General features: G+C 45.4%; 1 protein-coding gene across 1 annotated transcript in view; it reads right to left on the bottom strand.

Annotated features, from left to right (window-relative positions):
• Positions 1-2,854: 2,854 nt before the first annotated feature.
• LOC126438174 (L-dopachrome tautomerase yellow-f2-like) overlaps positions 2,855-14,776 on the bottom strand; it is a 29,385-nt gene continuing 17,463 nt past the window's right edge. The window contains exons 3-4 of the mRNA XM_050090547.1: positions 7,600-7,967; positions 2,855-3,705 (exon numbers count right to left, since the gene is read on the bottom strand). Of these exons, the coding sequence (XP_049946504.1) occupies positions 3,448-3,705; positions 7,600-7,967 (626 nt within the window). The 3' untranslated portion in view covers positions 2,855-3,447. The remainder of the gene's footprint in view (positions 3,706-7,599; positions 7,968-14,776) is intronic.

Genomic DNA, 14,776 nt, shown 5'->3' with positions numbered 1-14,776 from the left:
AGTTGTGCGACATAAGCGAAATTTGGTAGGCCTGTTTCTACATCCGAAAAATTATATCTATTCAGATTTCGAGCCACGCTAGTAGCACCACTATGTGTATGCAAATCAGGTTTGCTCTAAATACACGCTGTGCTTTAGCTACTTTTGAGGCTGGACGTGGTGAGCTGATGTTAGTCAAGAATGCCTTTCAGCCGACGAAGACGCTTTTATCCACACCTCAGTGACTTTGAACGAGGTCGTATAATAGGGCTACGAGAAGCTTGATGTTCTTTCTGCGACAATGCAGAAAGACTTGGCATGAAAGTAGCTACTGTAGATGATTAGTGGCGGCGGTTGTCACGAGAAAGTACAGCTGCAAGAAGACCGGGCCCCAGTCAGCCACGTGGCACTATCGAGAGGGAAGACCACCGTTTTCGGCATATGGTTCTGGTGCATCGTATTGCATCCGCAGCAGCAATCTAGGCAGCAGTTGGCTCCACAGTGATAAAATGAACGGTTAAAAATCGGGCACTTCACAGACAGCTCTGAGCAAGACGTCCTGTAGCGTGCATTCCACCGACTCCAAACCACAGCCATTTACGACTTCAGTGGTTTCAAGCGAGATCTCATTGGAGGGCAGGGTGAAGGTCTGTTGTGTTTCCTGATGAAATCTGGTTCTGTTTCGGTGGCAGCGATGGCCGAGTGTTGGTTAGAAGAAGGCCAGCTGAGGGCCTCCAACCGACCTGTCTGGTGCTAGACACACTGGACCTACACCTCGAGTTATGGTCTGGGGTGCGATTTCGTATGACAGCAGGGGTACTCTCGGGGTTACTCAACGCACCCTGACGGCAAATCTGTACGTCAGTCTGATGATTCGACCTGTCCAGCTACTATTCATGAACAGCATTTCAGGGATTGTTTTCCATCAGGATAACACACGTCCACATACCGTTGTTGTAACTCAACATGCTCTACAGTGTGTCGACATGTTGCCTGGCTTACTTGATCACCTGACCTGTCTCCAATCGAGCACGTATGGGACATCATCAGGCGGCAACTCCAGCATCACTGACAACCAGCATTAACCGCCCTGTATTGACCGACCAATGGAATTCCATCCCAAAAACTAATATCCGGCTCCTATAGAGTACAAAGCATGCCCACTTCCATGCTTGCATCCAACCTTCTGGTGGTTACAGCGGTTATTAATACACCACCATTTCACATTTGCAATGACATATCTTTCACTTACATTACTCTCTGATCTTGCAGTGTTAATCACTTAAATATGTTACCTAGACAAATGTGTTCACGAAATTTCGTTACTAAATGGTTCAAATGGCTCTGAGCACTATGGGACTTAACTTCTAAGGTCATCAGTCCGCTAGAACTTAGAACTACCTAAACCTAACTAAACTAAGGACATCACACACATCCATGTCCGAGGCAGGATTCGAACCTGCGACCGTAGCGGTAGCGCGGTTCCAGACTGTAGCGCCTAGAACCGCTCGGCCACAACGGCCGGCAAATTTCATTACTCTACATTAATTATATTTTGAAGTTGTGATTTCTTTCCGTCAGTGTATTTGCTAGAGAGTGAAAAACAGGAAGGAGCATAAGGTGAACGGATAACGACAAATCGAAAACACAAAAAAAATGTACAAAAATTTTATTACTTTTATGTCGTCTTTTGTGTATGAATTACAGTTCACTTTCTCATCATGAAAAGTATCAATTTATACTTTAACAACAAAAGAAATATAATATTCGTATGTAACGTGGGAGCACCTGCCCATAGTTTTCTTTATATCTGGTTGGTACAAATGGTTCTAGTGAACTGTCTGCAGTACTTGAATGACAGAATGTCAGAAAAGAGACGATAAGGGCAGACAGAAAATGTTTAAATGAAGTATGGCAAATGCACGGGAATCGATTACTCAGATACAAAGTCCAAGTGTTTTCATATATGTAGACACGTAGAAACGAAGTATTTACTCACAACGTAATTTGGACAGCTGATATTCAATACCTTCCTTTCTCGAAATATAATACACTTCAGAAAACATAATATAAAATTTAAGTCCACCTTTATCGGTTTGTGTTCAGCACCACATTTGCTCTCGTTTCCTGTGTATCTGTAAGAGTGTGTCTTAACGCCACATCTCTGTTTATTTCCCACTTGTATGTGGCTGTGACTCAATAGCTATTAGTACATCATTTCCCTGAACTACTGAACTGTTACATTCGTCAGAGGAATGATAGATTAGCATGAAGTCACACGGCAGTGACTGCACTGTTAATGGGAAATTCGGTGTCTAAATTTTATCGATAAAATTAGAGCACACAGACAAACGACTTGGTGATTTAATACTGGATACGCCCATTATCAAACATAAGGTCACTGAAACAAAAGGCATTTATAAAATATGTCGTATATGTCTTAAGTATTTACTTTTTCTGCACTTGCTCAAACTATAGCACATTTCTTGTATCGAAACATATAGCATTATAGCAAAAAGTGGCAGATAGCAAACACGTATTGGACGTAAGTGTAATATGTTGCAGTTGTTGCCTCCAGAAATAAAGGACAGGTACGTATTTCATTTTAAAGGAGTGCTAAGTTCCTCAAATACTATGGGTCATTTTAAAGGAGTGCTGAGTTCCTCAAATACTACGGGGAAAGAATAACGCTGCGTTCTCATTCGCAGTTTTCACGCTGTAACTGTGCCGTAGCTTTTTCGTACTTCTTTTTCATGTTAAAAAGTGACAGTATACCTCTAAATGGAAGAAAATGAGCTTACATAAAAATTTTTAACGATATGTGCGTATATTTTGGCACTTATTATCTTGTATTTCGCATGCAAGATTCCTTTTTTCCATTTTAATGGATGTCTTTTATTATGAGCTATTAACGAAAACATTTTAATTTGATGATAACGAACCGCAGAACAAATGTTTTTGTAGCTCATGAATAAAACAGTCTGTTCACCAGAGGAATATTCTGCACCTCACGGAGATTAAAAGATTGGAACCCAGACTTTACCTTAAGCTACCTTTATCCAAACACACCTCACTGAACACCGTAAGCGTTTTTTCTGCCAAAAGCCAGGTCTTGATGGACCTAAACCCACATTATAATTTGATACAACAATACTGATGCTTTGATAGATTGGGTGCGGTGTGATAAAGGGTCTAGTCCTTTAATAAGGCGAGTTCCAAGTGCTATTTTGACTAATCGTTGCTCCACGAGCAGAAAAAAAAAGTATTAGAGTTTCGCCGACTAAGAGATTTCGACGAGCGGAGACGAGAGTGTTGAATAAAAAAACATAATTGATGAAAAGTTCAGGTCCTCAGATGACTATACGCCTTCACAGAGTTGTTAGCATAACAAAAGAGCGAGGAGGGGAGCTGAATAGAAGTGCTGCGCTGGACAGTTCTGCGGCGTCATCGTCGAGCCTCGGCGACCAACTACACCTCGCAGACGGTGCCCTTGATGAGGTCTTTGACGGCCGCGGAGAAGATGCGGTAGTTGACCGTGTTGGGGTCGAGGCCGCCCTTGTACACGTAGACGGGCAGGCGGTCCGTGAGCACCCAGAGGGTGCCCTCGGCGTCCACCTTGAGGTCGTTGGGGAAGGAGAAGCGCTCGCCGTCGCTGACCAGCAAGTGCACGTTGGCCGGCTCCAGGGGCTTCTGCGTGTTCCAGCACGCCACGCCGTTGCAGTTCAGCTGGAACGGAAACAACAACACAATGTGACAAACATTCTGACAAATATTCCATGAAATGTCAGGAGAACTGTCGGACAACTTTCTGCCATGATATTTCGGCGCAGAATCTTCTGACCATCTTTAGGTGAATACTGACAGCAATGGCACTGCGCTCAAATATTTAAGACAAACGGCGCATGCGCAACGCCAGCTGGACACACCACGCATGCGCCGGCGAGCTCTTAATTACGTGAGCTTAGTGCGTTTCCTATCAATATTCACCTGAACAGGCCAGAAGATTCGGCGTCGAAATATCATGGCAACAAGCTGCAGACATCTGGTAGTTCCCGCGAAATTTTATGGAATAATCTGTCTATCTATCTATATCCGGATCCTGCTCTAGCTACTGCCAGGTCTAGGTGCTGACGAGTCCTCTCAATTTGGCTCGGTCCTCCCACCACTTTTCTTCCTCCACTTGCTGCCAGGTCACACCTCTCCTTTCCACAGATATTCCCACTCCTATTTTCCACTGTGTTCTTGGGCATCCTCTAGGTCTTTTTCCATCCATCTATAGTTCTTCCATAATTTTGGGGAGAGTCTGGCCATGCATCCTCTTAACATACCTGTACCATATAAATCTCTTTTTTCAATTTCTTCTCTCATACTTTCTTGTTTAAGGTCCTTTCTAATGTCTAAATTCCTTACTCTGTCCATTCTTGTTTTTCCCTTAACTGCTCTGAGAAATGTCATTTCCCCTGCTTGCAGTCCCTTTCTGCCATTGTCCATGTTTCTCCACTATAGGTGACAATAGGGAAGTAATAATTCTTATAGAAAAGGAGTTTTGTTTTTTCTAAAACTTCCTTAATCCAAATCAGGTGTTTTATTGTTTGGTAGAAATTGCCTCCCTTCTGTAACCTCCTATTAATTTCGTTAGTTATTCTTCCATCACTAAATATTTCACTCCCTAAGGAAGTGAAACTTTCTACCACTTTGAGGGGTTCTCCATTCAAGGTAATATTTCCGTTGATCCCTTTCCCTCTTCCAACGCTGTTGCGTTCCTCCCACCTTTGAAGCTATTTACCCAGTTACACATGGTGCAGTCACATTACTGTAACTACCTGCCAAAACCTGAATAACCATCTCTTGCACAGACCGCTGAAGATGTGCAGGAGACTCACTGACATTCTGGAAGGTACCAACAGGGCTGTGAAGCCATGCTGTGACCAGCTGCACTAGGTTTCTCTGTTGAGCATCCATGGCACGTATAGCCCGATCGCTGTGGTCCCGTAGATTCTCCATTGGGTTTAGGTCCAGCGACTTTGATGTACAGTAAGCTCATCCTGGTGCTCTTCGAACCACACACACAGTGAGCTGTGTGACACATTGCATTGCCCTGCTGGTAGATGCCATCGTACTAACGAAAAACAAACTGCTCGTCGGCGTGGGCATGGTCCACAAGATTAGAGGAATACTTTTGCTGATCCACTGTGCCATCCATGATGATAGCTTACTGAGGAAATGCCTCCAGTCTGGACCCTTCTGACACTTGTTGCAGGGTGTTTGTTATCAGAGGTTTCACGAGATTCATGCCAACGGCCTTCTGTCTGATGAAGCACAGAGCGTGATTCATCTGGAAAGGCCACCTGTCGCCTCTCGTGAACGTCCAGTTGCGCTATTGGCCTGCAAATTCCATCCTTCTTCGCCAATGAGCAGCAGTCGCCATGGATGCATGAACCAGATATCTCCTGTGGAGGCCGACACGCAGCAACATTTACTGAACGGTCATTGAGGAGACACTGTTTGTAAGCCCTTGGTTCATCTGGGCGGTCAGTGGCTATTCGTCTGTACACATCTCTTTTGCGGTCAGAATGTACTTTAACCAAGGCGGCACTCCAACAGGTTACAAACTTAACCATTTCGACATGCCTCCACCTTTAGACCGAAAGACAATAATGAAGCCCCTTTTGGACATCAAATAAATTGCTCCGTTTCCGCATTCCCCTAACACACTTTATATACCCTCCACTGCTAATGCTGCCATATGGTGTCTGAGAGTGGTTACTGTACATTGATGTCGAAACTAGACGACGGTCTCTTTAATGTTACTGGACCGTCTGTAAGGTGGACTTTATACCATGGTGCAACTCGTCGTTTTTCACCCTCACAAACATTGTCAGATGGAGCCCTGGTCTACAGTGGCTCGTTACAGAGTGTCTGTATTTCGTTTCCATTCTGCCGCCGATTTCTCTCGTACTGCACGAATGCGAATTGACGGTGGTTCAAATGGTTCAAATGGCTCTAAACACCACGGGACTTGACATCTGAGGTCATCAGTCCCCTAGACTTAGAACTAAAACTAAGAGACCGGCCGGAGTGGCCGTGCGGTTCTAGGCGCTGCAGTCTGGAACCGAGCGACCGCTACGGTAGCAGGTTCGAATTCTGCCTCGGGCATGGATGTGTGTGATGCCCTTAGGTTAGTTAGGTTTAATTAGTTCTAAGTTCTAGGTGACTGAAGACCTTAGAAGTTAAGTCGCATAGTGCTCAGAGCCATTTGAACCATTTGAACCTAAGACTTAGAACTTAAACCTGACTAACCAAAGAACATCACACACATTGATTCCGGAGGCAGGATTCGAACCTGCGACCGTAGGAGCAGCGCAGATCCCAACTGAAGCACCTAAAACCGCTCGGTCACAGCGGCTGGCGACGATAGTTCACTGCGCGGGGTAGCCGTCAGGTCAGGGCGCCTTGTCACAGTTCACGCGGCTGACCCTGTCTGAGGTTCTCGTCCTCCCTTGGGCATGGGTGTGTGTTTGTGTGTTGTCCTTAGCGTAAGTTGCTTTAAGTTAGATTAGATAGTGTAAGCTTAGGGACCGACGACCTCAGCAGTATGGTCCCATAGAACTTACAACAAATATTTGACGGGGTTCAACCACTTCCCATTGACATCCGATAGGCAATGTTGTGTAGTCAGCGCGTACATATATTTCCCAATAGAGCGCGCCCTGCTAAGCACAACAGCGAAGGCGCAGCGCTCGTCCGTCTCCGCACTACGAGATGGCGCTGTCTTACAGACGGACCAAATTCTGCTTCCGCCGATCCGCGTATTAATATGTAATGCAGCCAATGAGATTGCTGCTAACGTAGAACCTTTTCTGCTCGCGGATCACACTCGCGCAGTGATACCTGAACTCTCGAGGTATTATAACAAGTGTACAGATCTTCGATTAGTCAGTCTGCATTAGTCTGTAGTCAAGTTTCAGTCTGCGCCTAATAAGATTATCATATTCCTGTACATAGCCATGAAGATAAATGAATAGACACTTTGTCAAGTATCAGAGATATGAGAATAAGATTAATGTACCAAGACCAAAGGAATTTCAGATTGTCAATTGTAAATAGCATCCCGAACGAAGTTAAGTTATTTTTATGCTTGTTATTATTTTAATAAATGTGTGTGAAAATTAATCAAGTTCTGTTTAAAGTTGGTCACCGTCAATCTGCTACTCTAAGCGTGAAAGTGGCATTTCTATAGTCTGACCTAACGGCAGAAGATAAACACACCACAATAAGACCACGAGACATATTGCTGACACTCGACTGCTTCGTTGGAGCGACAAGTCGAATAATCTGATGGTGTGTGTACTGTAGGTCTTACAGTACGCACACCACAGGCATCAAGGATAACCCTTTACGCGACCGTCAGTAGATAGAAGATGCTGTTTTGCTGCATTTTTTTCGAAGTCAGCAAACCCGCTTACTGCAAAACGTAGTGCAACTGGGGGTGGCCATTCCAACAAGTGTCCTTTCCTCGGATACCGCCTGTGGCATCCACGATAGCCACAGGAGGAACGCAAAGGTGCAGGCGGGCAATGGCACAGTTTACCTTTTTGGTGTCAGAACGGTGATACGCACCTGCGTGAAGAAGAGCACGCCGGTGTCGAGGTCGAGGTAGGAGGCGGTGGCCTGCGTGTCGTTGCCCTTGAAGCCGAGGTCCCGGTAGTGGTAGTAGGAGTCGGGTCCGGCGGCGAGCGCGGCCGTGCGGTTGCGCATCACGCCGGCCGGCACTGAGAACACGCGCAGGCTGGACAGCGCGTGGAAGAAGACGGTGCGCTCGCCCTGCGCGTCGGGCCGCGACAGCGCCACGCCGAACACGCCGTCCGTCCACTGGAAGTTCACGTCCTCCACGCGGTGGTTGCCGTGCAGCGGGTCGAAGTGGAAGTAGTGGTGCGTCACGCGCCACGCTTCGTCCGCCTCCCAGCTGCAAAAAGGGTTCGCCAAATCTGCAGGTTAAGCGACGTCTACATCTGCGGCCACATGACAGCTCTGCAAATCACACTATAGTCCAGAATGAGATTTTCACTCTGCAGCGGAGTGTGCGCTTATATGAAACTTCCTGGCAGATTAAAACTGTGTGCCGGACCGAGACTCGAACTCGGCACCTTTGCCTTTCGCGGGCAAGTGCACTACCAACTGAGCTACCCAAGCACGACTAACGCCCCGTCCTCACAGCTTTACTTCTGCCAGTATCCCGTCTCCTACCCTCCAAACTTTACAGAAGCTCTGCTGCGAACCTTGCAGAACTAGCACTCCTGAAAGAAAGGAGGTTCGCAGGAGAGTTTCACTCTATAGTGTTTGGCAGAGGGGTTCATAGGATCACTTTCAGGCTATTTCTCGCACACAGGACTCGCATTAGGGAGGACGACGGTTCAATCCCACGTCCGCCCATCCTGATTTATGTTTTACGTGATTTTCCTAAATCGATCAAGGCAAATGCCGGGATGGCATTATTTGATTCACCTTAATCCCATTCCAATTTAAGGTGTTCATGATGATAATCCCTAGGTATCTAGTTGAAAGGAGAGCCATTAAATTTGTCTGATCTATCGTGTAACTGATATTTTTAACAGTGTAAAACGGCTCATCGGATTCTATCTTACATAGCTCTATATATATATATATATATGACGCACCAAGAAGGAATTGTCCAAAGGGGACGGAAATCGGTAAATGTGATGTACATGTACAGAAAAACAAACACTTACAGTTTCAAAAAAATTGGATGATTTATGCAAGAGAAAGAGGTCCATAAAATGCGTAAGTCAATAGCGTTTTGGTTCACCTCTAGCCCTTATGCAAGCAGTGACTCAGCTTGGCACTAACTGACAGTGACTGTCAAGTTGACACATTAGAAAGTCTAAATCCCGAGCTGGTTTCGGGGTGCTGAGCATAATGCTCCAAACGTTCTCAATTGGGGAGAGATCGTGCCTGCAAGGCTAGCTTAGGGTTGGCAAGCACACGGAAAAACACTAGAAACTCTCGCCGTGTGCGGACGGACGCTATCTTGCTGAAATACAAGCCCAAGATTGCATACCATGAAGGGCAACAAAGTGGGGTGTAGAGTATCGATGACGTACCGCTGTGCTGTAAGGTTGCCGCGGATGACAACCAAAGTGGTCCTGCTATGAAATGAAACGATATCCCTGATCATCACTACTGGTTGTCAAGCCGTATGGCGGGGAACAGTCGAGTTCGTATCTCACTGCTGTTCGGGACATTTCCAGACACATCTTCGGCCTGAACTGAATGGAGTATAAATGCACTCAGTGATGATTCCCGCTTCGAAATAAGCCCTAATGACCAGCGAAATCGTGTCCGGAGGCGCCCCAGAACCCTTCCGCTGTCATCCGCGGTGCTCCTACAGTACAGCGTTATGTCATCGACATTCTACGCCTCGTTTTGTTGCCCTTCGAGGCAAGTTATCCTGAGCTTACATTTTAGCAAGATAACGCCCACCCGCACACGGCGAGACTTTCACCTGGATAACTTCCCGTAAAATACTAGCAACCATGCCTTTCCTGACAGAAAATCACGATTCCAGTTGCACAACTGAGACGATTCTCTATGGGCACACTATTTGATCAGAAGCCGCTTGCCAGGGACGGCGTCAAATGTCTTGAATTCAGTAAGAATGGTGTTCAAATTCCTGTCCATCCAGATTTAGATTATTCGTGATTATCTTAAATGATAAGTTTGGAAAGGTCTCGGCTGATTTCATTGCCCATCTTTCTGCATCTCAAAGTATTTCGCTGTCGACTACTCGTTAAACTGTGAAAATTTGTCTACGTTTCTGTTTAATTAATCAATAAAACACTCTACTCTGGTAAAATACACCGTGAAACTCACTTGAATTCCGTTCACAAGAAAAATGGCAGAGTACTCAAAATGCCGGGTTTCTTTCTTACAGCATTGCCATAGCAACAGTGGCAGATGTGAATACAAACTACGCTGTTTACCTATCGATTTATTTAACAGCATCAGCAAACAAAATTTACTCTGACGATATGAATATTAAATCGTTGCAAGAAAACCTACTGTTGTGTTCTCTCTCTAAGCCCACTTCTTGTTCCTGTCAAGAATTCTATAGTTCTCCTCAGCGAAGTACTATTTTTTTTCTTCTTCGCAGTGTGTTGTTGCATTGCCGTAAACCAGAAGTATGCAGCCTCAGTACAGAAACCAACATGTAATTTAATGCAAATATCTTTATCTAGCTTAAGTCGAGTTTTCAGTACACTGCCCTTCCTGAGTGCTAAAAGTTGTATCCGCCACGTCTAATCATCTCAATATGTTGACGTTAGTGTTTTGAAACGATAAAATTATGAAAAAAAGTTTCCTTCTTCATCATTATCTCCGCACGGACGAATCCTTCATTTTCTGAACCGGTCTATGTTTTTTGTTGATTTTCCTCTTTTTTGCTAGCTTAAATCTCACTTAGTTCCCCACAATTGTTTCTAGAAACCAATTAGGAACATGAGGATAGCTTCGCGTAGCGTGCTAATAAATACACCACGTTTCTATATTAAATGCAAGGGTATGCAGACTAACTTTACAGTGCCCAAGTCGATTTCCCTCTCCATTCATTTCAATTCGAGTTTTTACTCCATCTACACTGATGAGCTAAAACATTACGACCACCTGATTAATAGCTTGTTTGTCCGTCTTTCGAACGAAACATCATTCTGTGTATCAGGGATCCGACAGTTTGGTGGTATGTTTGTGGAGGTATGTGGCATTAGATGTCTACACACACGTCATGTAATTCGTGTAAACAACGGGCCGCCGATTTGCGTAAGCGGTGATGGCGCCCGATAGCGACTCAGATGGGCTCCACAGGGTTTACACCGGGCGAGTTTTGTCGCCGAGACACGAACGTAAGTTCGCTATAATGCTCCTCAAACCACTGTATCATTATACTGATGGGAGCTGAAGAAACGATTTAAAGTTTGTAGTGGAGCCGAGACTTGAAACCAGGTCTCATTTCTTACTAGGCAGGTACGCTAGCCATTACACCACCACAGCATCATCGGTGCACGGACTACCCCAGTCAAATGCCGTCCCTAACACTAGTTCTACATCTACATCTACATCTACATCTATACTCCGCGAGCCACCTTACGGTGTGTGGCGGAGGGTACTTATTGTACCACTATCTGATCCCCCCTTCCCTGTTCCATTCACGAATTGTGCGTGGGAAGAACGACTGCTTGTAAGTCTCCGTATTTGCTCTAATTTCTCGGATCTTTTCGTTGTGATCATTACGCGAGATATATGTGGGCGGTAGTAATATGTTGCCCATCTCTTCCCGGAATGTGCTCTCTCGTAATTTCGATAATAAACCTCTCCGTATTGCGTAACGCCTTTCTTGAAGTGTCCGCCACTGGAGCTTGTTCAGCATCTCCGTAACGCTCTCGCGCTGACTAAATGTCCCCATGACGAATCGCGCTGCTTTTCGCTGGATCATGTCTATCTCTTCTATTAATCCAACCTGGTAAGGGTCCCATACTGATGAGCAATACTCAAGAATCGGACGAACAAGCGTTTTGTAAGCTACTTCTTTCGTCGATGAGTCACATTTTCTTAGAATTCTTCCTATGAATCTCAACCTGGCGCCTGCTTTTCCCACTATTTGCTTTATGTGATCATTCCACTTCAGATCGCTCCGGATAGTAACTCCTAAGTATTTTACGGTCGTTACCGCTTCCAATGATTTACCACCTATGGCATAATCGTACTGGAATGGATTTCTGCCCCTATTCAAATCTTCAGCTTATTTTCCTCTTCTCAGATCGTCGCTACTGCCAAGGCTCTCCGGTATTGGAATAGCACCCCTTTTAATTCATTTCTTCAAATTCCATTATTACCGTAGATAAAGATGAGACTCAACTGTCTCGAGGAAAATTTAATTATATCAAATCCGTAGCTCACTTAGCACGTCTCTGATTCTGAAACATATACTGCTGAAAGATGACATCGCGGTAGGGGAAGGCATCAACTATGAAGGGATGCAGGTGTTTCACAGCTGTCTGCGTGTCTTCGATTACTACAAGAGGTCCCATGAAAGTGCAGGAGAATATCTCGCATAGCATAATACTGCTACCACTTGCCTGCGTCGGTGGCGCGCTGCACGTTTCGAGCCGCTGGTCACCTTGATGACAGCGTTTGCAGAGACGATCAGCGACCTAGTGTAGCAAAAATGTGATTCACCCGAAGAGCCGACATGTTTCCATTGAGCGACGGTCGAATCCCCATGGTTCCATGCCCACTGCGATTGTAATTGACGATGTCGTTGGGTCAACATGTGTAGAGGTCAAGGGTGGTCTGCTGCGGAGCACCATGTTCAACAATTTACCATGAACGGTGTGTTCTCCTAAACACTTGTACATGCGCCAGCATTGTGCTCTTTCTGCAGAAATGCCAAAGACAACCATCTACCCTAGTTTACAGAGCAGACAACCCTGCGAAATCCACGTTCTGTGAAGAATCGTGGACATCCAACCATTTAGCACCTAGTGTTGGTTTCACTGCCCTTCTACCTCTTTCCGTAGATGCTCACGACAGTAGCACGCGAACATTCGACCAGCTTCGCCGTTCTCGAGATACTCGTTCACAGATTCTGCGTAATAATAAGCTGCCATTTTTCAAAGTCGTTTATGTCAATAGATTTTCCCATTTGCAGCCCATAGCTTCGCTAGGGTGACCTGTCTGTGTCTGCAGTGCTTACATACATTTCATAGCGAGTCACGTGCTCGCAACGCCACCAGGAGGCATCTAATGTCGCGGTGGCAATGGTCATTATGTTCTGGCTCATCAGTGTATAATGACTTTGTTGTCAACGGGACTTCCACCCTGGTGCTGGTTTCTGTTTGTACATTTTGCTTTTGAACTCAGGTGGAGCTACGATAGGTTACAGGGAGTTTCTTCGAGCTTTGCGTGTAACACTGCAGAAAGGCACTTATTTTGCGTTATGTCCTAGAAACTCAAATCTGTAATCTAGTTTGACATGACTAAAATGAGTTTATGTGTACACCGTGGACAGGCTTTAAAAGAAATTTTCTGTTCTATGATCACGATGGTGACCGAAATCCAATGAAGCTGATTTGTAACATCGTTAAACAAAAAATATCTGAAAGAAATATAGTATCACCAATCCTTTGTCGGAAATCTTGAAGGAGCTGACGAAAAGGAGCATAGAAAAAATAACAGTGACATACTGGCCAAAAACGTATGCGCTCGTTAAAAATACTTAAAAGAACATTAGCGTTATGATGCTCTACCATTTGGTCCATTCCCAGTTCAACTCACGAATATAGCGTGGGAAGAATGATTGTTGATAAAGCTCCTTGTAACATTAAAATCCTTTCATTTTCTCGTGACCATTTTTACATCTACAGCTATACTCCGCAAGCCACCTTGGGCTGTGTGGCAGAGAGTGATTATGTTCCACTGTAATTCCCCCCTCCGCTCCCCCCCCCCCTCCCCCCGGGCCATTCCCTGCTCCACTCACGAATGGCGCGTGCGAAGAATGGTTGCTGGTAAGCTTCTCTAATTTTATGTTCAAGTTCTTTTACCGAGATACACGTAGGAGAAACGTAGCCTCTTGCAATTTTTAGCAATAGACCATGCCGTGGTACAGAACACCTCTCTTGCAACATCTGCCACAGGAGTTGGTTAACCAGCACAGGAAAGCTTTCGTGCTTACTGAATAAACCTATAACGAAACGGGCAGCTCTTCTTCGGATCTTCTTTATTCCCTGTAGCAATCCTAACTGGTGGGGATCCCTTATGACAAACAACATTCGAGAATCCGTCGAATGAGTGTTTTGTAAGCTACCTCCTTTGTTGACGGACTGCTTTTCCTGAGGTAGGGACTGAAGAAAACGTGACGCCACAACAGTACGTCAAGTCCTTGTGTGTTAGCTCTCATGTGACAGTATCAAGGTGCCATATTTCAACAGGACAATGCTCGTCCACAGTTGGCACCTGTCTCTATCAATTGTCTACATGATGTTGAAGTACTCCTGTGAACAGTAAGATCCCAAAACCTGTGTCTGATAGAACATGTGTGGGGCCTGCTTAAACGTCAACTCCGTCTCTGTGCCACTATGCAGCATACCCCGTAACGACGGTTGTGGGACAGCTTCTCCCAGTAGAAAATACAACAGATTTATGACACATTTCCTAACCGAATCAGAGCAGGCATCCAGACCAGAAGGAGTGCAACATCAAAACTGATAAGTGGCCTCCAATTGCCAAGTCAGCTGTAAATCTCACTCGATTTTGTGATCACTGAAATAACATCAGATATTCTCTCAACCCCAGAATAATACCTCTGTAGAATCCGGTCGGCGTTGCAGACGAAACGTCATTCACGATATGGAGACCAGGATGACCGCAGACTGCCAGGCAAGCCTGGCAACAGGCTGTGTGTTTACGGATTACGTCTGCTGCTGTGGTCTTCGCTTGGCAGTCGCTCCGTCAAGTGGAAATTTTCTAAGAGTCACGCTCGGTGTCGAAACAGCTTCTCAAAGGTCACAGATTTCTCTGTACCGATCTGTGCGGTCAGCGAATGTTCTCAGGCAACTGCTCACACAGCTGAACAGGCACTACACGCAGTATGGCTGTGGTGTCCTCACAGTAACACTAATTTATTGGCCATGGCTCTTCATGTCATGTCAAATGAGATAGTGATTGGTTCGTAATCAGTTCCGCATCCCCTTTGGCCGCAGCTTAACCAATCCCACGTGCTTCGCCT

The sequence above is a fragment of the Schistocerca serialis genome, unplaced genomic scaffold (assembly GCF_023864345.2).
Source record: "Schistocerca serialis cubense isolate TAMUIC-IGC-003099 unplaced genomic scaffold, iqSchSeri2.2 HiC_scaffold_1261, whole genome shotgun sequence".
In the NCBI taxonomy this organism is placed as follows: Eukaryota; Metazoa; Arthropoda; class Insecta; order Orthoptera; family Acrididae; genus Schistocerca; species Schistocerca serialis.
This window is presented reverse-complemented; position numbering and strand designations above follow the sequence as displayed.